Genomic DNA, 27,403 nt, shown 5'->3' on the forward strand with positions numbered 1-27,403 from the left:
ATTTTTCAAAGAGTGTATGTGTGTCTATGTAGTGTAAAGATGGTCGACGGATAAAGGTGACTAGATTCAAAATCAATTTCCAATGCCATTCCTTTCGTTCAGAATGAACATTCATAGTTCTCTAAAGGGCATATCACTGTGGCAACTGCTATCATAACACACTGCGATTATCAACATCAAAGGGTTCCGTTAACTTACTCATTGTAGCATGGGAAATGCATTCCAAACCTAAGATGGTACGTGCTATTTTGTGACATGTATTTCTTAGTTATTTTATATAGAAAAAAATGATGTTCGTTGCTTGAAATTAAGGAAGACAAGAAGCATTACAAAGAGTGTCGCACTGGAAAGAAAATTCGTACGAAGCAAACTGGCATCCTAAATAGTGTGAGAGAGAGAGAGAGATGGGGGGAGGGGGGAGGCGGAGGTAGTCACGAGCTTCTCGTTTCGGGTGACCTTGAGTAGCAAAAGAAGGTCACCAATATGATGCAAAAGGGATGCAGAATTATATACATCCATACGCGATTTCACATGTAATAAGCATACTTTATAAGATTTGTATCATTCTCGACATTACAAGGATGAAAGCAAAGACATGCCACTGATCCCTTTTAGATATAACAATCCCTCGTAAAAGACGTTCTAAAAATAGTCTACCTTTTTGTGGTATTGTTGTAACTGCTCCTAATGCGCAGGTTGTATAAGAATATTGAAAACTACAAACTTGAAGAACGCCATTGTTGTCAGAACACCCCATTTTGTGGTATTATGTGTGGTTGAAGTGGCTTCCCCCAGGCTTTCCCATGCATCCTCAGCTCTACCTTTATGACAACGTTAATAGTGGAAACTCTCATAATTATTGCGTTGATTTCTGTCTCAAGTCGTATCAAACTTTTATATCCATATCGAATCAGTGATTTCTGATTCAGCTCTAAATGCTTATGAGAAACAACGTTGAAGGTTTCTACACATGAACAACGCTCTGGGATATTACGGGCACCTAAAATTGATGTTCAATCTTTGCCTGTTAGAATGATGCTTACCTTTTGTTATGAAATTCATTTTCTTTTCCTGTGTAAATGGATGCCGAAGAGAATGACGTTTAACAATTATGCTTTCACCTTATTGCTTTGATTTCTATCTTTTTTAGTCTCTTTCAGGTCTAGAAACAGTCCGTCTTTATGATTGCATCACTGTTTTCATTTCTCATTCATATTGAAGTGATTCAGGGATGATATTTATAGTAAGGTATATACAAAGGCAGGTCGAGGGAGACTCTAATGTTTACACTACACGGGTTTCGTCAATCCAATTCATTGACTCATCCGTATTCGTATATTAAGGGTTGCCTGTGGAATGAAGTGGAATTGAAAGCGAGAGCCACCCGATGGGACTTTTAGAGAATTATTTGAGTTGAAGTCCTAAATAAGAGAAATAAAGATGTGCTCTGGAGTATTTTGCCAGGATAGTAAACATAAGGAGACGTGGAACATCCGCCATCCCCAGGTCTTGATGACACTTCGGTATGACTGTTTGTCCATTGAGTCCGGAGGATAGGCAACAAAATCAAGTGCTGGAGATTAAAAGAGGCGCTTTCCCCGGATTCCTATTCTTGCGCATAAATTGTTTGGGAAATTTTGTTTGATGCAAAGTTCCAGGGTACTCTGAAGTTAGCAAACGCCACTATAAAGATAACAATAAGTAGTTAAATTTTTCGTTTGATTTTGCCTATCTCATTTAAGATACAAGTTTATCATTGCAGGAGGCAGGCCCATTTGGCATATGCATATTAAAATTGGTTTTCCATTCGCCATTAAACTCAAACTTTATAACAATAGTGAGCTTTAGATCTGCTATACGCGAACGCAAAGACGATGCAGCCTCCTGGGCTGGAACCTAAGACCTCCTGATCACCGGTGATCAGGAGGTCGTAGATTCGAATCCTGCTCGAGTATGTACGCCCATGATTTTTCATCATGGCTACTACTAAAACACTGATCAATGTAGGGCAATTTGTCAATCAGTTGCAAAGTCTATCATGTCTATCAACAAAAAAAAAAAAACACACACACACTTGAGGAAAACAATGACGGATAAGGGTTTGTAAACATGAGAATCAAATTGCAATATTATGGACTTCTAAAATGGCTCAAACGCGGTTTAAATCGCCGATTCTTTTTCTCCTTTTTTTACCTTTGAAATCGACCTTTTTCATCACGAATGAAAATCGGTTGCGTTTAGCTATTGCTGTAAAATGCCCAAATGGTGATTATTATACCTCAGACAGTCTTTAGATAAATGCAGGCAAGATACCCCGTCCTTCTTTTTTTTTTTTTTTTGTTAATGTAATTCCTTTCCCACAGACATTTTGAAAGATAGGGTTTCAAATTCAATGAAAACTCATCAATTAATGTGACATTTGAGGACAATGATGAATTGGTGAAAGGAGAAGCCTTCAACAAGAAAAAAAAAACCGGTTACATTGTCGCCACACAATTCTGTCCAAAAGCAATTACAACGAAGACACACCATGAAGAAAGAAACTGCAGTGTCATGTTGCAATAACCGTCGCCGTCAATTTCTGGCGTTGTGCGGCGTTTATGAGCTACTATGTTAATGATGTTAAAGGTATCATAATATGCGAAATTTTCGCAAACATAATGTCCTTTTCAACGAGTGAGCTGAGAGCATTCAAAATAGCAATTTAATTGCCGGAATTCTCTTAAGCTTGCAGTTGATCAACTGGGCACTGTTTTTTGAAGTTAATTAATTGACTTGTCCCGCACTAAGTCACATTGTCATAGCTCCAAATGGTGTGTGTAGAAAACATAATGAAAATGAGGCTGATTGTGATGTGCAAGAAGATTTTTTTTTTATTTCATCTCTGCTTTTGGTTTCCAAGGTAGATAAAGTTAAAGGAGACTTCCGAATGATTTTCAGACTTTTGCATTTGAACATCTAGAAATAGGTCTACATAGGGTACAGAGTTTCAGAATTTATAGTGGTCAGGATAACTGATTGGGATTTCAAAATTCATCATAAATCAAAATAAATAGGGATGATGACATAGCAGTTTCATATAGAGCTACATGAGTTGGGGCTCAAGGAAGCTGAGCAAAAGAAGAAAGCATGCATGAATTCTTCACAGGTGAAGTTTAAAGCCTGCAGTATTGTAATGGAATTACACAGCTACATTATTGAAATGTTAATATATGAACCTGCGATGTCATCATCCTTGTTCAGTGTAATTTCTTTGGGGTTTTTCAGAATATTGGTTTCTCGGCTCAATGACCACAATGAATTCCGCAAATCTAGACATGGCTATATCGATTTATTTACTACTTTGATGTGACATTATGTAAAAAAAAAAATCGTCTGAAATGTCCCTTTGATATTACCAGGGATTGGAGCGAACAGTGCGGTGTCTCTGTACAACACTGTATCGATTCCATGATACCTCTTTGAACGTTCTGCATAGAGTGTAGTGTGCGACATTAAATATGCCAGCATGCCATATTGAATGATGCTGCCAATCATTATCATAATTAAGTTTTTTCTCACTGAATATTGTAGGCTGATGCATTCGCTTTCGGAGGATTGATACAACGCTTGTCATCTCTCACATACATAATAATTACGGAAGCTTTTGAAAACATAAAAGATAAAAAAAATTGTACCTCTAATACACTATTATCCCTCTGTGTGTCTCGTTTATTTCCTGTCCATAGGTTTGTGTGTAAAATTTGTGCACAATTGACTCATTGGCACAGAAAAAGTTAAAGTAGAATACCTTCCTCCAATTTACACTGAAGAGCACATTAGCATTGAAATTTCATGAAGAAGTAATGCCATTTCAAATTACAGTGATGTTTTACTTTAGGCTTCTAATTTTTTTAACAAAGAGCTTTACTTCACTTGCAAATAGATCATGGTTTTGGTGATAACATTAGGAAAGCACACGACTGTCATGAAAATAAATTTGACTCCGAAATGCGCATTTTCTTTTCTTTTATGTGGTTATCATATCACAGCGACATTCTCCTTCGAAAAGATTTCACACAAAGTAGTCTGTATTATTATGATATCCTATACATTCATTATAATCTATTAGTAACCCGAACAATGATCTTCAGCATTTTTTATCCTTTATTTTTCTTTTTTACTGAAGCTGTTTTTTTTTATTTCCATCTGGTACGTCACTGCACATTTAACAATCTGACCAGTCTCAGAAAAAAAAAATGACACTCACCCAATTGTTTTATTTCTTTAAAAAAAAACAAGAAAAAAGGAACATTAAGTTCAAACCATAACAACTCATGGTTAGCCATTATGTTTGTCTGAAAATATGAATTAGTCATCTGGTAAAGGATCTTTCTGCTCTGTCCTCCAATTAGAAAGGGTTACTAATCTAGAGGGGAAACGAATTCCTTGAAGATGATCATCATTTAAGGAAGTGATGAGGGGATGATTTTCTGTTTTTTATGTTTTTGGGTTTTTGGTGTGTTTTTTTTCAGGTAGGGTTCCAGCTTCCATTCGCAGAGATATTACATAGAGATTAATGAGATGTTCCTGACATAGCTACACCATTTAGGCCTATTTTACTCATGACAAGGAAGAAGACTGTTACCGAAGGTGTGTGCTATGACGTTGAGAGTAAATTTATCAAGAGCAGTCATGGACTGATGATGGACAACAATGACAGTTGGTGAACAGACCGAATCTTCAATGCGATATTGACAGTTGAAAGACACGCGATGTAAGATAAAATATTAAGTATGGTGATGATGACGCCAAAGATTGCAGTGATCCATGTATCGAGTATCAGAAGATGCAGAGACTCCAACTCTCCCGCTTTCGACAGGAGATCTCCCGCCGAAAGCCCATTTTTGCAAAATCTCCCGTTCTCCCGCTTGATATTAAAATCCCCCCCCCCCCCGGCTCTGTGTCTCCCGCTTGAAATGATTTCTTACTAAGTGTCATTGTATGTTGAAAAATAAGCCTTAGATACCACGAGAGAGCATCTAGAAGCCTAGAGCTTCCAGGACCCTTAAGTGGGCCCTGGACCCCGGCCGTAAGGAACTTCGCACTTCCCGCTCGCAAGTTGGAGTCTCCCGTTTGCTAGGAGGTTTAGGCGGGAGAATCTCTAGATCAGAAGGTGCTTGGGGTTGGAGTCTCTGAAGATGACAAGGAACGGTCTCAAGGGCATCCTCAAAGACGTGCAATTTGCATATGCATAGTACAAATTAGATAAGGATGGGAATGGAAATGAAGGGTCCCACTAAGAAGCAAAGCTTGTACGATATGGGACCCTCAGAAAATATATAAGAGAACGACTACTAAATTAATGAAACTACAAACAGATATAAAACCAAATGAATATATTGCTAAGAATTGTGTACATATACCAGTAAGAATGCAAAAGAGCGGACATAAAAGGAGAGAATAGACACAACGGTATATACGGTACAATAAGCATGATAACAGGAACATCTCAGAGGAGGACTTAAGTTTGACAGATTATTTTTCTCTAATAAAAAAAAGAGTTATATTTATGTAATTGCTTAATGTTTTTTAGAAATTATGACTTGATTGAGATGGTGAAACGAACCTGATTCACTTGTGCGAGATTTCAATAAAAAATGATTGTAATTTATTCTTAAAAGAGTTCAAAGTTGTAGCTGTTACTTTATCATTGTTATGAAGTGAGTTCTAATAATTTGGCCCTTCGTAGATGAAGGTGTTCTGAGCCAGCTAAGTTCTCAATTTGTCCCTTACCGCAATTCTTTTCGTCCGCAGCATTGGGGCAGTGGTCCACGTCATCACACTGGAACTCCTGTGCCACACACTGGGTCAGGTTGCCGCATGGGAAGAACCCCGGTTCGCAGGTCTGGAGCTTTTCGTGAACCTGCCCGTAAACGCCCACGATAATTAGAGCTGGAAGAAAACAGATAAAATATATCAAAGTGTTATTTCCACCTCTCAGCAGTCGACATAATCAACGGACTTACTTTTATAGAGAAATAATGATAACAATAATAATAATGTACATTTCTAAAGCGCAACAATCCGTGTTGGTACGTGAAGGTTCAAATTTGTTATGAAGAAATGACATGAAAATCGCCTATACACCTTATCTGAAATAATATCTATGGCAACAAGATAGTCAGCAAACAGAGTGTGCAATACCTTGCATTTTAATGTCAAAATGTACCACCTATTTTTAATGGGCAGCCTCTACAGGAATTGTATGTCATATCAAATTGTGGAATAAACATAAACTGTTTGGTCTAACAAGTATCAAGTAAAAATTAATGTATGGTGTGAGTGTGTGTGTGTGTGTGTGTGTGTGTGTGTGCGTGCCTGCCTTTTAATTTCTTGCAATGTGATTCGGCCGCCCATGAACGCGTAATCTGCAACACATATTTCGGTAGTGACTAGTGACGTCACTAACTCCATCTCTCCCTCTCTTTAAAGGGGCATTCCAAACGATTTTCATAATATCACATCATGTAGTACATAAATCGACAGCTGAATGTATACATTTGTCGATTTTATTGTGGTCCTTGAGCAGAGAAACAATTCTCTGAAAATCTTAAACAAATTACACTGAACAGTCTTGATGACATAGGAGCCTCACATATTTCAGAAATGTGGCAGTGTAATTCCATTACAATACCACTTACTTAACAAGTTCACCTGTGTAGAATGTATGCATGTCATCTTCTTTTGTCCTGCTCCCTTGAGCCCCAACTCATGCATTCTTATGGTGAGGCTGCCATGTCATCATCCCTGTTCATTGCAATATGTTATTCCTCAACCCAATCACTAATCACCCATTCGCATTGTATCTACATAAAACGACTTGTGTATATCTGTGTGTGTGTGTGCGTGTGTGTGTGTGTGTATGTGCGTGTGTGTGTGTGTGTGTGTGTGCGTGTGTGTGTGTGTGTGTGTGTGTGTGCGTGTGTGTATGCATTGGGTAACGGATAAGGGGGTAGGTAGGGAAGGTATTTTTTTTCTTTTGTGTAGTTACGTGTAAGTTTGTGTACAAATGTCAACTGTCTGTTATGTCTTTCGGGTCACGCACCAATTATTGTTTGGGTTTTTTTTTTCCGTTGAGCGATCATTTTTTATTGTATGTTGTGTGCATACATTCAAGATCAATTTTTTGTCATGTGAAATTATAGAAATCTAATAAAGATTATAAAAAAAAACCCGGTGTGTGCGTGTGTTTGTCTGTGTGTCTGGGTGTATCTGTGTTTATTAAGTCCTTACAATTTTCGAACTGATCTGCAATGGATACCCTATGAATCTACAGCAGTCGTGGCGAAACCACTGCCCGTGTCACGTGGTCGACCCGGCATACTAAACACTCGTCAGGTTGTTGCTCCTCGTGAAGTAGGCTAACCAGAGGGCCGACTGTGATACAATCGAATGTAAAGTGGCATATTTTGATATATTATCACTTTGCTGGAAAATGCCATTTAAGAAGCGAATGATTTTAATTTCGAAAGCATAACCTTCAATGATAAGTTGCTAGATCTCTTCAGAGGCCGGTTGGGTGGGGTGGAGGGGAGGGGGGAGGTCCGATTTGATATCTTCTCTCTCCAGTAGTGTTAGAATCCATCTGCATTTTCTACATTTTGATTTCAATCTCGGAATACAGTTCTTCCCACACAAATCCCAACCAACTCTCAATGACACGAAGATTGTACCTAAAACCGGCTATGAAGAATACTAAAGTAGTTCCATATCTTCGACTGATAGCATTAAATACTTTATATCTATTTGGTCATCTTCATGTCTCTAATTGCACTATGGTATACGTATGTCCATTGATTGGAAACTTCAACAAGCGTTTCAATACATTGTGTAAATCAACACGCAAGAGATTCACACATACCCCCGCGCGCGGCCTCCACATTGGAGTTATAGTTGGTATAGTGAATTCATGGAGCTACCCACGGTGAATTAATGCAGCGTGTAGATTAACGCATTTCATGCATTTAATTTATTTATAAGAATTTTGGAGATTCGATTAACGTATGTGCATGATGTCTGTTTTATGTATATATATATATATATATATATATATATATATATATATATATATACTTAGATATATGTAAACTCACTACCAATGGAACCAAGGTGATTTTCTCGATTGTTTGAAGAGTAGAAGTGAGACATGCACGGAAACACTCCAATGTGAAGAGGTTATATTTTTCGTAGTATTGAAACGGGCCAAAGGCAGTGCATCAGCTTTAAAAAAAAATGGCTATTTCCATCCTGGCGATGAAAAGTGTTACCTTGAATGTCAGCTGCTAATGATGCGCGAGCCAGCATCGATAGGCACTGAGCGGTTTTCATTACAGTCTTTCTGTTCACCATGCCGATGATTATAACTCGTGGTTACAGGAGGGCGTGTTGGCAATGAACATTATGAAAGTTGTTAGATGCTACCTTGAAAAGGCTTATAAATAGATGCTTCGGGGCATTGATACAAACACCTCTCTCCCGCTATCATTCTCTCTTTTCTATCTGTATTATTTTGTCGCTGTTATATAGTGATGACCTTCTCGTATTATCCCCTGACCTTTTTGTTACTCATGTAAAGAGCAAGGTGTTGCGCCAGCCCGCATGTTGACATTGGTGCAATGTTTGTGTAGTCTAATAAAAAAAGATGTATTGTTTCAAATGATTCATTACTGCAATATTCGTTAGTGCATCTTTCAGTTCGACATATCCCTGTCTTCATGAAAGCTGTATGTCAAAAGAAAGTAATTATTGCATGTAAAAGTGTGCGTGAGGAGCGAAAGCGTGTGCTTTGTTGGTTTATTTTGGTATTTGGTTGGGGGAGGGGTTGCTATTTTAACTCATTGCCTGGCTACAGAATTGGAAGCTTGATATGTGTGAATACTGCCTATTAGCACGTTTTCGAGAAGTAACACCAGAGCTGCTAAACGCGGGCAGACACATTTACTATGTCTACTGCCAACGACCTGTGAACCACCGCATCCCAATTTTCTTTGGGGTTGTTAATGAATTGAGCTGATACGCAAGGAAATGAGGTGGCTCTGCTCTCGTAAAGCACAATATCTATGAAGTTTATCATGCGTGTTGAATGAAATATAATAGATTCAGACGTTCGTTTATAAATGAGACGCTACTCACTTCTCTCTTACCGTGTAAATAGAGAGGCAAGACACTGTGCCTTCACGCCCGCGCCTTTTTTTGGCGCAAATTGGAGAAATCAGTGATTATGTCTCACGCCCGCACTGGATGAAGCAGTATACATGCGCTTAATAAACTTTGTTGGAAACCAAGAACAGGGCACAAGAAAGGGGCACACGCATACGTTGTTATTATACACGGTATGATATGCCTGGAACTTTAGTTCCATGTGCTGATAGCTGTTCCTTGGCTAGTTTTGACCAAATCAACTTGGCGTATAGAATGCTTACATAAAGTTCTAACTTCACGGGTGCAACCATGAGATGTTGAAAGGTGTATCATCTTTATCACCCTTTGTTGTTTCTTGTTCTCCTTCGATCTCAGGCCGCTATTTTTTTTTTTTTTTGTTCCATCTTGTGTCTTGCTCTAGGGGTGTGTCTTTCGCCATCCCTGCGTTCATCAAGTGGATGCGTTTATCAACTCACTTCTGGTGCGGAATTAAGGTTTCCAAACAACTTTCAGGGAGTTTTGGGCAGTTGATAAAAGCAAAGCTATTTTGAATACGGGGTTAGAAATGCGATTTTGAAGCGCCGAATAAAGTGTGATCGCAAACGCGTATGAGTCAGAAACACGTTTCTGTAGAGTTGATAAACACAAAGTTGTTTTGGAACGCGTTAACAGCTCGAACCTGCCCATGTCAACCACTGCCAACTACACATCTCTCCGCTCCTCGAGTCAAACTGCGCAATGGAGCTGCGCAGTGACAAGGTCTCTCAATCGACTCATGACAGAGAGTTGATAAATGCAACAACTCGAGAAACGCGATCCGAAAGGCGTTTGTAAACGCACTTTGATAGTGGGTATTGAAACGCGTTTCAAACATGGGGAAGTTGATAAACGAAGGCTTTGGGGCGCTGCATGTGGCAGAGTGGATAAAACTCCTGGCTTCCAATCGGAGAACTCGAGTTCGATTCCCGTCCAGTGCTTACGTCCTTGGATAAGATGTCTTTATCCACCACGTCCCTCTCGACCCATGTGTATAAAAGGGTACTTGGCAACACTAGGGTAATAATAATGGCTGGGACCTCTGGTAGAACACTGAAGTGGCTACTCTGGATAAAGAAGACCATTATCAATATTTCTAAAGAACTACTCATTGGATTATAAGTGTCCGGGCAGGTGCACATGACAAAACATGATTGAAACACAAATGGAAACGAGAGGCCAGCTAATACGAAACATTCAAACATAGACAAGGAAAACTGTGAAGTTGACGACAAACCTAAGCGATAAGAATGAATCAAACCACAGACAGTTGGTATGACATTTCACTTCCTGACTTAAGATTTTCCATTTGGCAAAGTGATTGAAATCTTTCATTGGCTTCCTTTCGTTTCCGTTTGATGTAAATGGTCGGTTGTGCCGTAATGTTTGAAACTGCGTGAATATTTCGTATTCCTGGGATAAATAAAGGTCAGCGCACGAAAGAGACACATCAAAAGTTCGTCCTTCATCTATAAAGGAAGGTGATTCAGTGATACATATACTGTCCTATAAAGGGCAAATTGACAGTTTAAGATGGGAGTTCGTAAATTGATAACCGTATATTCTCAGCGCTTTCTTTCTTTTTCCTTTTTTTTTTGGCTAGTATAGAGAGGGGAATGGGCTTCGATACACGCTAAATCTGTGCTGAAGTCACCTCATCCGCTATTTTGATGTTTAAAGGATATCGTTACATGACAGGTATCAAATACAACACCCGAAGTGTGTCTAATGCGATATGTTCAGCTTGAACTAGAAGGTTGTTAAAGTAACCCCCTATATATTGGTCGATTTTGCTTCGCCACACGTAGCTTAGACGTCAAAGGCAGAAGTCAACAAAATTTAAGGCAGATGTTCTACATTTTCTCTCCTTCACAGTCTGCCAGCATACCAGCCTGTGCTGAGTGGCGGCAGACCCATATATTCGAGTCCATATCGTAATGGCGAGATCGCATTCAATATGGCTTACGTTTCCAATGTCAAAGTGTAAACAGATCTGACTGCCAAGCGACAAGCAGAGAAGTTCAAGCGGAAGCGTAAACCTCACGAATAAAGGATCTTATATCTGTGCTAGTATTGCGCAGGGTGTGTTGTATATTCTTAGCACACTGACGCAGTCGCCTCAAGAGATGCCAACTACCAGGTAATGATTTGCAGGTCGACTGGTCAAGTAGGTTTCCGAACGAGGCGGAGCGGAGGGATTGGGCGGGGGGAGGAGTTATGGTTGACAAGGCGGGTTGGCGCTCACTGACCCACATACATGTATATATCACTAGTCCCTTGACTTTCAAGGCTTGTGGACATGGAAGATTTAGATGATATAGGAGGAGCACACTGTCATATCAAGCGAGATATTATTAAACGTTAATTTCTGAATATTATTATTTCATGCTTCCATGCAACAGATATGTACATATGAGTACGTTGTTGTTAGACTGTTATTTCCCCCATTAAAAAAAGAACGTTACAACTTTTACCTCGGACCTAAAACTATACTTCGGTTTACCCAAGAGAAAATTGCACGATTAAATTTTGGGCACAGAATCTTGAAAAATTATGTTATCCGTAGTCTCAGAGACAACAGTGCAAATTGTCAGACACTGAAACTTTCTTCTGTTTTCATTCTCCGGCGTGTTTGCGGCAGCTCTTCCAAAACATCCAACAATCTCCTCTATAAAATCGACGAGAGGATGAATGCCTTATATTAGAGGCTATGTATTCTGGGGAACAGTATCCGGGATATAGATGTCAGACCAATTGATATCCATCAACGGGTAATATTTCGCTGACAAGCATTCGCATAGGCTGCAATCCGATAAAACGCATCCCGTCTTTATGGATTTCTGTGGATTACGCAGGTGGAGTTGTTTAGCTTCTCTTTTCATCTGGAGTTGACACGGTTGTCTATATGGTTGTTCCTTGGAATTAGGAACTCTGATTATTGATTCCATAAAACGCGAATAAACATTAAAAAGGCTTGCCATATAATCGTTGAGCCGACCTACGTGATGTTGGTGCTTTCAAGATGGGTCGATATACACGCAAAGACTGGTCGCCAACATACAGCATTCAAAGAACAGCAATGACAATCAGCAACCATTTGGGGACCAAAACCTCGGAATTCTCCAAATGTTTGATCAAGAAAAGAAAAATCTTGATGGTGATTCGGCGACTTTCCGCTGAAAGACAAACGAACGGTCGGCAACTGTTCGGTGATTTCAGGAAGACTATAGCAATTGGTGTCTGCGTCTGTGCCATAAATTTGTTACGTTATATAGTTTATATGTTTGCATTCTAGAATCATAGTGAGTATTGTTTATAGTATCAGCATCATAAATCAATGAGCAAATGTACAATGGTTAAATAGATGAATTTAATATGAATATATTTTCTTGGTATAAACAAATTGGTGCTGGAGTTGTTTTGTTACCAGTGTTCCACGTCTTACAAGCTTGGCTCTTTAGTGGAACACTGTTTTCCGTCTTTGTGATTACTTTACAAAGAGTACATTGTTTCTTTTTTTTTTCATGACATCATTCGTGCATATACTTTATATTGTATTCGATAAAATTGTTCTTACCAGATGAATGACGAACAAATCGACAACTTGTACCGCTTTGAATCATGTTTTCTTTTTCTTTTTGGACGATGGAAATAAGCAAACTATTGAATTGAATTGAATTGAATTGAATTGAATTGAATTGAATTGAATTGAATTGAATTGAATTGAATTGAATTGAATTGAATTGAATTGAATTGAATTGAATTGAATTGAATTGAATTAAATTAAATTAAATTAAATTAAATTGAATTGAATTGAATTGGTCGCCGGTGGGTTGTTGATGTTCGTACTGCGCTCCGTAACCATTTAACGATTTAACGATACGTAACCATTTAACAATACAAATGACGTGTATTTAAATTTCATTTGGACATGTAAAAGTTACTTTGTACTGACTTTGTGTATATGCAATGTCATATTATATGGTTTGGCCGGAAATGAAATAGAAAATGAATGAAAACGATTTCTAGAGGGTACAAATAAAAGATCGCGTGAAAGCATCAGTATTCCCATAAGCTGTTAATACCTAGCCAGACAGCCACCTGATCATGGATTTGAATTGAATTGAATTGAATTGAATTGAATTGAATTGAATTGAATTGAATTGAATTGAATTGAATTGAATTGAATTGAATTGAATTGAATTGAATTGAATTGGTCGCCGGTGGGTTGTTGATGTTCGTACTGCGCTCCGTAACCATTTAACGATTTCTAGAGGGTACAAATAAAAGATCGCTTGAAAGCATCAGTATTCCCATAAGCTGTTAATACCTAGCCAGACAGCCACCTGATCATGGATTTTTCCCCTTCAATCCTGCTGCTCAAGTTTACCTGTTGAAAAAATACACTGCTTGAGTGTTGATATGATGGGAAATGTAAGTGGTAATTGTTTCTGCGTTCTAATATAGGCCTACCTGTATCAGAATAGGTGCTAAGATATTTTGGGAGTTTTAAAAGAATCGTACATAGAACGACATGGCGAAACTGGCACCTGCTCCCAATTTTGTTGGATTATAAAAAGGTTATAGATTGAGACACTACGTGTTGAATTCCGAATTATGCAATATTCAAATTAGAGTTCAATAAAGTGATAGATTTTTGGTTAGGTGTTCGACCTTACTCATGTAGATATCATCTCGTCTAGGTCCTACATAGTTGCACGAATGTCCTTTTACAGCTGAACTGTTTGAGTATTATCTTCTTTATACGAATTTCAAAATAGGTGTCATAGGCGCGATAAGCATATATACAGGTTTTGATGCGGCAAAAAGAACTTCTAGCCTACGAAAATCGGATTCCGATCGGCCGTCGAACGCTTACAACGATTTTCCGATTTCAGAAAAAAAAAAACTGTTTACAATCTCTGACAACTGGGAGGTGAACCAAGTCCGACCCGTTCTTGCTCAGGTCGTAGAATGGTCAGCGACAAGTCTTCGTTCATGTGACTGGATCCTAAGTTAGATGATTTTTTTTTTAGTCTGAGTGATATATGGAGTATTACGGCAAGCAGACGCAAACGATTTTCATCAACTTGCTCTCGTCAACGACTTTTACAAAACATTATTCAACAACAGCTTAATAACGCCCGCATTCCCGTTAACACAAATCCATGTGTGAACTTCGTTTATAGGTATGAGATATTGGGGATTGCGAGGTTTGACAGGGATAAACCTTATTGAAGAATGACCGCTGAAATTAGCTTAAACCATAGATTTCTTACAGCCTCTCTACGAGATAAATGTGCTCTCGATCTATGTGTCATCCTTAGCTGACATCTGAGTACAGACGACATTGCCGCGTTATGGTCTTAGGTCTTTTGTTGGCAATCAACGGAGTTGTAAATCCAACGAATTGCCTACGCCTAGAGTTTAAAAGGAAAGTAAATGTAAAGAGATAAAAGCAAAGTACTGCTACACCGCCTCCAAATAGAGAATGAGAGGTGGGGGGGGGGTAGCATTGGTCCGACTTGACGTTGATAGACAGAATAAAATTTCTATTTATATGCGGTTTACCCACGGTTTTAGTTTGATTTCGTATCGAGAGAGTGAAGAAAATAAATATAGCTAAGTTCAATCATATTGAAGTCTTGTCAGAAAATTGCATCACTCCATGTAAAATGCTTTGACTAACCCCACCCTATCGTGAAACCATTCAAAAATTTAGACCTCTATATCTATCTTTCTCGTAGAAGTCAGGCTTTAATGGAAAGCTGTGCATATTCATTTGTGGATGTTTTACTCTCCTGCATGGCTGAAGTCATCTTAAACCTTCTGTGGAATTGCTCTTCCATCAGCAACGTCTTTCTTCTTCGACTCTCAACACTGATGCATGCTCAAACAGGATTCCATCAAACCTGCAACATAACTCGGCATTAATCCCGGAGTGTCGCTGTCGCTCTCCCGGGTAAATACGATGGTGCACCATCACCTAGCCGATTTGATGAATGCCTTGATCCGAACTGAATTCTCTTCACTCGATGAAATGAGATATGATTAGATGAGATGTATCACGTATGATATTCATATTTCCATATGTCCATTCGTTGTGAAAACAAATGAAACAAGGAACTGGAAAGAAAGAAGAGGAAATCACACGTTGAAGACCAGCCACGAGTATAGCAAAATCAGCTGGTCCTCGAAGCGACTTCCAAACTCTACGAGGGAGAGAGAGAACAGCGGAATTCAAGTGTCCTATACACATTACCCCTGACATTCAACTCTGAGTTTGTTCATTTGCCACGAAGTGTTTGCTCTTATTCATCTAAGTTAACACACACACACATACTAGTTATATGTATATATATTTCTAAGCGATAGAATCATGGATTGAGAAAGTCGTTTGTGCGTAACTTATATAGATGATGAATTTGTTAAGGGCTATAAAGCGTACGTGCGAGTGTTTTTCTTTTCTTTTAAAGCCACGCAGCAAAAGGCGAAGAGTAAATTATGAAACAAAATAAAGAAAATGAAACTTTATCCTCGGCAATGTGATAGTCATGCATGTGAAATGATAACTTTGACTTCTGGCTCAAATTTCACATCTGTGATGAATCCGCCTGACGGCACTGTATGGAAGAGACTGTTCGATATACACTACACAGATAAAAAGATAAAGATGCGAACGAGCGCTGAAGGCTACCTGCGCTTCTATTCTCTGTAACCCTATTTCCCCCCAGTAGCGAATTAATAATGGACATTTATCATGATGAAACATGGAACGCACAAAGAATATAACGTAACAGTAATGTTGACATGTCATCCTCGGGAGGTTTCGTATTCACGAAGATTACGAAAAGGTTGCAATGCAAGAAATGTTGCCTGTACAACTGTGGCCTTCAATAAGAGTATAGAAGGTCAAACGAAAAAAAAATTGAGAAATGGACATTAAAGAGCAATTCCGGACCTGTTTAAAGCTGGTCTGAAAAGAATGTAAAATTGTGTTATAGCACAACAGTTCACATTTGATAAAAGTCGGATAAGAATTAGGGAAGTTATCAAATTGTGAAGTTTAGCTAACTATCACAAAATAGTTGAACAGTCAATATGAATACAATTAAGTCAGTTGATGTAGTTGCCTCAAAACTTAATAGTTTATACACAAAGTGCAAGTATGCACCTGTCTCAAACCCTAATATATCTGACTGATCTTTCACCTGGTTTGTTTGTAGCCATGCAAATGTGAACTATGTTACCCTTTTGAGGAGATGTGACGCTCAAATCTTTGAACTTCTCATATCACAGTGGTTGGACTTTAGAAATAAAACTCTCTTATAATCTCGTCATTTTGCCTCTGACGAAGTTTCTTCCAGGATCGAAAGCTCAGGCCCGTTTTTACTCCATCTCTATATAATCTTGTTACACTGATAAAGAAACCAGCCGAAATCTTGCAATTGCTACATTACACCCAAATTATCTAATTTAGGCTCGTTTGAAGGCAAACGTGAAGACATAAGGAAATTATAAGGAATTATAAGAAAATGATCCATAAATAGCGCTCTTAGCAACTTGCTTGGTGCGGTGGTTTCTTCGCTAGGAATAAAATGTGTGGATGCTTGGTTCAAGCCCTAGACACTATAATGTCACCTAGCCGAAAGCGACTCTTGAAACTTATCTGAACAATTTAACATCTAGTTTATTTGCAGTCTCTAGTATGAATACTATCTCTTTATCTCTCGACTGTTTCTATTGAATACGATATAAAACGAGACCCAGTGGTTACATTCATTATTCTTATACCTCTCTAAACTCACATGAATACCTGACGGTACAATAATGTCTTTTAAATCTCTGAGAACATATGAGACTCTCCAATTAAATAGTCGATATAAAAAGCTCATGTATGACAAGCCCCATCAGGAAAACTCTCCTGTTTTAAATTACGTCCCTAAGTTAATATATTGAGCGTAACCCAATTATTTTATACGTTTATTTACTGATACTCACTGATGTATATCATATCATTGTTCTTTACTCATATGTACTTTGTATTTTTGACTTGTTTGTAATCTATCATTTATCAAAATGTTCTTTTGCTTTTCTTTCCTTTCGTCTTTTCCCCTTAGGCTTTGAAATATTGTTTTAAGCGCATGACAAATGTGACGTATTACTGTTATTATTGTTATTATTATTATTATTATTATTATTATTATTATTACTACTACTATCATAATAAAAATAATAATAATAATAATTACTATTATTATTATTCTTATAGTAGTAGTAGTAGTAGTAATAATAATAATAATAATAATAACAATAATGATAATAATAATAATAACAATAATAACAATAATACATCACATTTGTCATGCGCTTAAAACAATGTTTCTAAGCCTAAGGGGAAAAGACGAAAGGAAAGAAAAGCAAAAGAACATTTTGAAATGTGAGAGATTACAAACAAGTCAAAAATACAAAGTACATAAATGAGTCAAGAACAATGATATGACATACATCAGTGAGTATCAGTATTAAAATAAACGCATAAAGTAATTGAGTTACGCTCAATATATTAACTTAGGGAGGTAATATAAACAGGAGAGTTTTCCTGATGGGGCTTGTCATACATGAACGGGTAGATCATTCTTAGCTCGGGCGCAAGTGACGACTGCGAATGAGCTTTCTCCGTAGCGTGTCTTGGTGAGAGGTTTGGACAGCAGTTTAAGATGGGCAGTAACATTGGAGCGTAGTCGTTGAGATGCGGAAGAAGTAGATAAGGATTGGAGGGAGATTATAGGTTCTGCAGGTATGAGGGGCTTGGTTGAATGAATGGATGAAATGACAATGTCCTTGTTGAAGCAGTCATTAGACTCAGAAATTTTATATATGAAATAATTTGCGAATAATGAACATACAGATTTTACTGAGGTTAGTGTATTTCAATTTCCATAACCTCCTCAAGTGATGTCAAATGGGGTTTTACGTATACTACTCATTTGGAAACGTACGCACCTCCCACGCAGCAATCGTCCGTAATAGAAAGTTTGCTAATGTTAACTACCAATGTTTACAAGGTTTAAGGATAACGTCATCCTACATGATGTTAACAAATTTTTATTCGAAGCATATTGATTCCACTTGAAATTGACATCATCTGCAGTATTGAAGAAGTGTCATTTTCTTCGATATGATATAAAAATAGAATTGCAAGTTCCACTGTGAGCTGAGAGCTGTCTGTTGTTAATTTTCTGGTGAGATGAGGAGGTGGTTTCATGAAAGCAAGCACTCATAAAAAAGATTCTCCGGGAGACGAAATGTCTAGAGATCATTTCAGTCTGTATTGTGGCGAGCTGAAGAAAGTCAACATGAATGTTCTCCTCTCGCATCGATGTTTGAGAGAGTCTCCCGTCTCTAAGATGGCGCCTTCGCGCTTCATGGACTATGTGTTGCTTTCACGTCTGCTTCACATAATATCTACCACTTTTTCCTCACTCCACATAGTGGCAAAGACATGAGTGCATTTTATCTTTTCAAACCGAACTCATGCTTGTCGATGTTAAAGTCTTTTCCCAAGTGTGAATCTCCGCAAAGGATAATATAACATACAACATACCCTGAAAGTGAAAAGTCAACAATTTACTTTATTTTGCTCCTGACTCTGGTCTATCAAATTTATTTGAATACAGATCTTCTTTCAGAAAATGATATTTAATCAAAATCGGTGTTAATGTAGTTTCGTTTGTACACGGTATTCATGGAAAAAAAGTTGAAAAATGAATTGAAATTGAAAAAAAAATGTTCCAGCAGCGTTTCCTTGGTCCGTTTTTCCGACATCGGAGATGCTCAACTGCAATTTCACATTTTTTTTTCATCTTTTAACTTTCAACTTTCAACTTTCTTTTTCATTTCTATCTTGTCTTCAAGCTCTAATATCTCTTCGTCACTGTGGTTGCCACGTGAGCAAAGCAACTACATAATTACTTTTGTTCTTTGAAACACAGAGACACACAATATATTGCAATGACCACAACTTAAATATCGTAATCGTATATACTTACGGAATTATCATTTAGTTAATTGCCAGAAACCTACTTTTGTATGAAGTTCTGATATCTAAGATATAGTGTATAGTTTCCCGCCAAAGAAACATCACATCGATTGATAGTCAACGTCATGATAAGAACATAAATCTATCTCTCTTTTTCTCCCAATCTCCCTTTGTTCCATTTATCCCATTTGCTCTCTCACTCTTCGTTCGATCGATACACCCATACCATCAACAGATGTTTCTCTCATGTGCGTTACTGCCCCAAATATTTTCACAAATTTTTGATGACTTTGACGCACGCCATCTAGAACACATTCTCAGTCTTGCACGCGCTCACAATCTTTTTGTATTAAACTCGGTTGTACAGCTCTATTTCCCGGAGCTAAATCCTTTCTATCATTTGCATGGTAAGCGGTATAGTGCGCGTTGGTATTAGATGAGTTAAGTGCATATTTTGTTTTTGTCTTTTGGGTTTGGGGTGTTTTTTTTTACTTGTAATGTGAAAATGTTTTGATTTCTATCTTACGTCCCCTGGCTTCAGAAGGAACTTGAGAGAATGTATTTTTTCCATCTGTGTCTGCGATGTCGATAAATGCTCAAGTCGTCTTTTAGACAAAAAGAAGAGAAATAAAACACTAAAATGCTATCTGCTTTTGCCTGTGATTCGCAATTGTCTAAATGATAACTGCAGTGGTTGCCGCTAGGTGACAATTTACCTCTTTTTCTTCACCTGGTTCCCTCCTTGCCCAGGTTGTAGAATTATTACTACATTTTACTAGATTTCAACATGGCCTAGAAAAAAAAAAACAGGCGTTCTCAACAATGCTTGATGTGATCTTAATGTTCTGGCTCTAGACGAATTTCTGAAAAATGAAAAAAAAAACCAATTCCAAAGTCCGTGTATGTCTTTTTCGCACACTGTAAAAACATCGGTGTTAGATTTAACACCGATCAAGTATTAATAGAGGACCACACCCACAGGTGTAGAAAATGCACTGTGATGGTGTTGAAAAGTGTTCACCTGACACTTCGTGGTGTTAATTTGACACTGTACCTGGTGATATTTTGACACTGTACTGGTGTTAATTTAAAAATGACACCACTTGGTGTTGATTTGATATTTGTTGGTGTTAATATCAATGGTTTAACACCCGTCCAGCTTCAATAAGAGACCACACCAGCCGGTGTTACTGTGGTGTAAATTTATTTTCACATTTTTTCAAAAATCTAGTATTTTAATGTAAAATTCTTGATCGTCTTGTTTAAATTAAAAATCAACAAGAAGTGCAGTTACTAAGAAACTCTTCAAAAAATAGTTTTATATTAGTTGGAAATGACACCCGGAGGTGTTAATTTAACACTGTAAATGAGCACCAAAAATTTAACACCAGCTCGGTGTTCACTATTTAACACCGGACTTTCTGCAGTGTAGTTTGGCGATATAATCTTGTTCAGAAGTTAAATGAGTGGAGGAATGCTACCAATATGTTTTGCAATGAGTATATCATATTATGCGGTTGCGTAGAAAATGTAGGCCCTGGAGGGGAGGCATCGTTCTCATGAACATTGATGAATGATTGATTTTCGAATAGAGATATAAGTCTGTGATTCCCGACATATACTTTTTAACTCATTTACGAATAACGCCCCTCGGGTGACTAGACATTGAATTCTCAGGGGAAAAATTGTGTCGATGAGCACCAATGTTTCATGCTTGGTATACTCCCCGTGGTGAAATGAACATGAAATCCCTCTGATGGCAAGCTTGTGATTACTGATCTCCCAGCTGTCAATCTCTATCGGTTTCCATCATTGATCAAGTCAGAGGGAAACGCCAATCTTCCGAGCGTGAAAGGAAGAGAACCTGAAGAAGGGACGTAAAAAACGGTAGTATCATTCCCGTTGAAACACAAAATCTTCCGGTGATGAATCACGTTCCTATGGACACTGTCACCAGTGGAAACTGTGCGTCGGGGAAAATATCAAATATGCTGACACTGCATTTTGTACGGAAGATTTAAAAAAAAAAGCCTGCCGCCGCGTCCATTATGTGATTTTTTCTTATTAAAAGATTTAGAATACTTATGAAAGAATGATAACCAGACGGTGATTTGTTACACAAATGGAGCTAAAAATAAACAAGAAGACCTGGTAGGAAACAAAACTCAGCCATGCTGCTTACAATCTCTTGCAATGTATCTTTCATTCGAATTCTCAGAGTTACATCGGTTTTTTTAGAGCCTGTATTCGTTGGTCTCAAAGAAAATACCAGTCCTCTGACATTCCATGTATGTAGGCCCCACATTCAAACCGGAAATCAATCGTCAATGATAGCCGCTTGATTCTGAGATATATATACTGGCTATCACTGTAGGTTGAGTCGCGTTTAAAGCAATTATGACACAGGGTCATACTGGAAGATTTTTTACAAATATGACAGATAAAATGTGCAAGCCTCCTAAACGTGCAGTATGTAGGGAATGGGAATAATACGTAATGATAGGTTCACTGCTTCGCTCGGGTCCCACAGAAAGACAGAATCTCATGACAATACACTGCAAAATCATTGGTGTTAGATTCAATACCATGGGTGTTAAATCTAACACCGATCAAGTGTCAATAGAGGACCACACCCACAGGTGTAAAAAATATGTCGTGATGGCGTTGAAAAGTGTTCACCTGGCACTTCGTGATGTTAATTTGACACTGTATAGCTGGTGATATTTTTGACACAGCGCTGGTGTTATTTAACAATGACACCGCATGCTGTTGATTTGATATTGCTGATGTTAATGTCAATGGTATAACATCCGTCCAGCTTCAACAGGAGACCACACCAACTGGTGCAACTGCATGTGGTGTAAATGTGTTTACACCTTTTTTTTTCAAAAATCAAGTAGGTTATTGGAAAATTCGTGATCGTCTTGTTGAAGTTCAAAATCAAGAAGAACCTAACTAGGAAACTATTCAAAAAAAAAAAAACAATTTCATATTTTGCAATGACGCCCGGAGGTGTTGATCTAACACCATGAAATGAGCACCGGAAATTTAACACCACCTCGGTGTTTCATATTTAACATCATAATTTTTGCAGTGTAATGTCAATGGACATTACTATCAACCTCTAGAGGACTTTGAGAATGCTTACTAATATAGAGTTATCACCAATAGTGTCTGCTCTCTTGAAAAAAAAACATGATTTTGCAGGAGCAGAGGCAAAGTTATAGACTGTGGAGCTCGCCAGCATCCAAGATTAATATCCACGAAAGGATATAAACCGCCATAAATACGTGTACCAAGAACGTCGTAAAAACGTAATTGCATATTCAAACTGCGTAAAGGGCCCCGGCAAAACATATCACTTACTCGTAATTCTGTTTTTATCATCATAAAAGGGTGCATGGAAACACCAAAAAAATATATGTATATGATATATGGACCGTGCAGAGGCACACATGAAAGAGGCAAGATTATATAGTACTGTAGACTTTATCGTCTATTTTTCCGGTTAAATAGAAAAAAAATATGAGTTCCATTTGCTGCCGGTGTCAAGGATTCTTTTATTGTTTTGTTCCGTAACAGTGGCCGTAATTATGGTGAAAAAGTGTTGTTTGAAATGATGGTGAAATGTTCTTAAAAAATGAAAAATCCGTGAGACGAGGAGTTACCATACTTGATTATTGCCCATAGTGGATAGTAGTAAAAACAAATAATAACTTGGTAACAGTTTACTATTACTGACATGGCGATATTCACATTCTTCATAGATATCATGAGAGAGATTTTTATGACTTTTTTGTGTTGTTATGTATTATGAGATTCAGTCAATAGAGGTCAAAAACGTTGTTTTTTTTTTCTAGAAAATCTCAATTATTCTTGAAACACCACATTGAAGATTAAAAAATCCGGCGAGGTGGAAAGTTTTTATTTATCTATTTTTGATTTGCGTCCCTGGTTACACAGTTATTCTTTGATAAAGTCCAACTGAACTTTTTCACAAGGTTGTAGGGAAAGGCAAAGTCGTATTCAAGTTGTTGTATAGGAGAGCCTGATGTGCCCAGGGATTTCTATTGAAACTGAAACTTATTTCCCTATAAGCTATTTTCAGTCTCGCTTTACATATGTCTTTCTCGACATCTGCTTCCGAGAAGGGCGGTGCCGTTACTGACTCTGACAGGTAGCGAGAAAAGACGAACAGCCCTGACGATGAGGCACCCGAGGAGGAGGATGAAGTGATGGAGTGAGTCGAAAGAGAGACAATTATTTCAAAAGTGAAGTGAAATCGAATGTCAATCAAACTGCTAAATTCGATTTTCCCTTTCCATCTCTACCAGGGTTTTAGTCCCTTCTTTGCTCAGAAAAAAAAAGAAAGATGTCAATACAGTAATCATCCTTATAGAATCTAGCAAGGTTGGTCTCGTCAGTAGACATCATGTTCGCTTGATGCATTTTTGTAGACAATGTTTAAATTGTCGTTAGTTAATATTTCGCAGAAAAAAAAATATTGCTCTACGTTCATTACGGAAAGCATATATATAGAATTCAGGTGCGCTTGTAATAAGCATTTCTCTCTCTCCCCCGTGTGATGGAAATAAAATATAACGGATATAAAAGCATACAAAAGGATTTGATCATTTTCTTGAATCCAAGTAATAACATATTTATCTATTCCATTGCATCGAACTGACGACTGGTATGTGCGCGAAATATTTCCCATTTTAAGTAATGAAGGAGTGCATCAACATGTACTTCTAAGCTCGATGAAAATAAGCTGACAAAAATGCTCCCCTCCAGCCTAGAAGTAATAAAGATGACGCGCTTTAACGCAAACAAAATTGACGTGTCGCATACCCGGTCCATCAGAATCGTAATGTAAGAAAGCGCTTTCAAATTAATCCGTCTCGAGTAGCCTGCATTGATCAATCTCGCCGCTCAGAAACATGGTGCAACGTTGATTGGGATTTTATGAGTGCAAGCTCCTGACGAGCCAATGGCTTAATTTTCTTCAAATAATGTACCGAAGCCCGAGTGACCCTGGACAGTAGCGAGGAGATAGAAGGAATAGTTACAATATTTCCCGTCTCGACTAATGGGCCACATGATATTCTGTAGATTCGTTCAAATCATCAAAAGAAGACTGTAGTCAACCATCTGATCTCACAAAACTGATACGAAAGAAGCATATGCTGTTCAGAATTGCTAAGAAAACAAAGAAAACTGTTGACTGGAATAATTATAAGTCTGTCCGTAACAAAGTCAAATCTGAAACTAGAAAAGCTTACTGGGCATATGTTAATAAACTGTTTGTATCTGATGATAACAGACGTACCTTTTTTGCATTTGTACGTAGCCGTAAGCAGTCACCACCCCCTCCTAGGTTTCATCACAATGGCAAATTGATAACAAAGCCCAATGATATAGCTTCTGCATTCAGTTCTTACTTTTCTTCAGTCTTTGCTCATTCCACACCACCTCCTCCTGATGCTCCCCCATGTTCTCTTCCTATTCCAGAACTCTCTCAGGTGTCTGTGTCCAGAGCTGAGGTTTATCGTGCACTTTTACAGCTGCGGAGAAACAAATCTCCGGGACCAGATGGCATTTTGTCTCGCATTCTAACCGAGGTAGCCCTTGAGGTTTCATATCCCATAACCATTCTGTTTAATGCCTCTCTTTCCACAGGAAATGTACCAGCATTGTGGAAGCAGGCACACGTCACTCCCATTTTCAAGCATGGTGATCGCTCCTCAATAATTAACTACCGTCCAGTTGCACTCACATCTGTGTTGTGCAAGATGCTGGAAGGCTTTGTTACCAAGGCCATTCAAGACCACATTGATACATATGGTCTGTTTAACAAGCAGCAACATGGCTTCGCCAAAGGACGGAGTTGTGTAACCCAACTTGTTAACGTTCTTCATTCCTGGCAATCCATCCTTGATAAGCCCCGTCCACCACGTATAGATGCAGTATTTTTGGACATGACTAAGGCATTTGACAAAATGCCCCATCACATTTTGCTTGCCAAGCTTGCAACTAATTTCAATATCCGTGGTTCCCTTTGGAAATGGATTTCTTCATTTCTGACTAACCGTACTCAAAAAGTTCTCTTCCTTGGTCATGCTTCCTCCTGGACTGACGTTTCTTCCGGTGTACCGCAGGGCAGTGTACTAGGTCCTCAATTGTTCAATCTTTTCATTAATGACATATCTTCCTTTGTATCATCACATACTGCATTGTTTGCAGATGACATGGTTTTATTCAGACAGATTGACTCCTCAGAAGATGAAAACCAAGTTCAGGGGGACTTGGAGGCCTTGCTCCATTGGTCTCGTCTGAATGGAATGTCCTTCAATCCTACCAAAAGTAAGGTCATGCACATTACCCGAAAACGCAAGTTTCACTCTCCGATTTATCACCTAGGTGATGTACCACTTAGCTCAGTATCTATGTTTCGGTATCTTGGAGTAGTGATCAGCTCAAACTTAACCTGGAATTCTCATATTTCTTCAGTTGTCTCTCGTGCCAATCGTCTTCTCGGGTTCATCAGAACTATAGCCCGAGGGGCATCTACTAATGCCTTCTTTTCACTGTACAAAGCCTTGGTGTTGCCAATACTCGAGTATGGCATCCCCGCTTGGTTTCCCACAACATCGTCTCAGTCCCTGATGATCGAACGCGTCCAACGGACTGCTACTCGAATAGCACTCAAACAAGTGCGAGGTGAAATGTCTTATGCAGAGCGTCTTGAGGTCCTTCATTGGTCTACCCTGTCCTCGAGGAGAGAATATCTTCTCTGTTCCTTTTCGTTTAAGTGTCTGTCTGGTGTTTGTATTTGTCCCAATCTTGCTGAGAACGTAATGATCAATCCACGTCACTCAGAAACCTTAACTTTACGTCACCTTCCTTCTAGAACTCAAGCTTTCTTCTACTCCCCCTCCCGTCTTCTTCCTAGAATATGGAACACACTGCCAGCAGCCGTCAAGGACGCTGCTGTGCTTTCACCTCTTTCCTCTTTTCTAAACTCACTGAAATCAGCCATATTTTCCGTTCATTGAAATCCATTCTTTCACCAATTTCTCTCTACGTTCACATAGATCCTTTCTTTAGTCTTTAAGCATTAATTTTAGCTTGAAGTTCGGCGCATGTGACCGCTGTGGTGCGTAGATGTGTAATTTGTTTTTTTTTTTTGTTTAGCAATGTGTTACTATGGTAACAGTTTTGTTGTTTTTTTACCAAAAAGCATACAAAAATATTGTGGATTAGGCTCGTTCTCAGTTTTCGAGTATTTGGCTTGAAATTTGGTACATGTGACCGTTACAGTACAAAGATGTGCAAACGTAATTAATCTTTTGGTATTGTTGAATAGTGTGTTTCTATGATAATTGCCTATTTTAAACAAAGAACTCGGATAAGAGTATTGTGGATTTAGCTAGCTCACTGAGCTTTTGAGCGTTTTTGGGTATTGGTTTGAGATTTGGCACATGTGACCGCTGTAGTACATACGCACATGCGCAAATTTATTCATTTATACTTTTTCGTCATTGTTGAACAAAGTGTTGCCATGGTATCAGTATGTTTTGGATGAGGATTATACAAAAATTATGTAAAAAAGTTCGGCTACTTCTCTCAGTTTTTTGAGTATTTGGTTTCGGATTTGATATGTGTGATCATTAATATATTACCTTGATGTGAAAGATTTGATTTTTTTTTTTTTTTGATTTTTTTTTTTTTGATTTTTTTTTTTTTTTTTTTTTTTTAATTGTTGGGAAATGTGTTTCATGGTAACTCCATATTTTGAATGATAATCATATGATAATGTGATTTCAGTTAATTTTTTTCAGATTTTTGGGCAATTGATTTGAAATTCGGCATATGTGACTGTTATGATATGTGGGTGTGCACAATTCATCATTTGTTCACGTTGAACATTGAGTCGTTGTGGCAACAATATCACAAATTAATTGTTAGCTGAGTTTATATTCTCGGTGTTTGACACATTGAGTGATAGTTTTAGTTTTGATTTGTACACATGTGCTTCATTTTTATTTTTATGCTGACGACAATGTTGATTATGTCCTAAGAGGTTAGAGGCTTAGGGTTGGGGGTCGGGTGGAAATCCAGGAATCTTCGACATTAATGTTG

General features: G+C 38.2%; 1 protein-coding gene across 1 annotated transcript in view; it reads right to left on the reverse strand.

The window, feature by feature from the left end:
• Positions 1 to 24,754, reverse strand: part of LOC139733064 (relaxin receptor 1-like) — a 75,421-nt gene extending 50,667 nt beyond the window's left edge. Inside the window, exons 1-3 of the mRNA XM_071643906.1 lie at positions 24,703 to 24,754; positions 23,381 to 23,461; positions 5,776 to 5,934 (exon numbers count right to left, since the gene is read on the reverse strand). Of these exons, the coding sequence (XP_071500007.1) occupies positions 5,776 to 5,934; positions 23,381 to 23,461; positions 24,703 to 24,754 (292 nt within the window). The remainder of the gene's footprint in view (positions 1 to 5,775; positions 5,935 to 23,380; positions 23,462 to 24,702) is intronic.
• Between the last annotated feature and the right edge of the window lie 2,649 nt (positions 24,755 to 27,403).

The sequence above is a fragment of the Diadema antillarum genome, unplaced genomic scaffold (genome assembly GCF_040938485.1).
Source record: "Diadema antillarum isolate AM-2024a unplaced genomic scaffold, OU_Dant_1.0 seq00000460_RagTag, whole genome shotgun sequence".
Lineage (NCBI taxonomy): Eukaryota > Metazoa > Echinodermata > Echinoidea > Diadematoida > Diadematidae > Diadema > Diadema antillarum.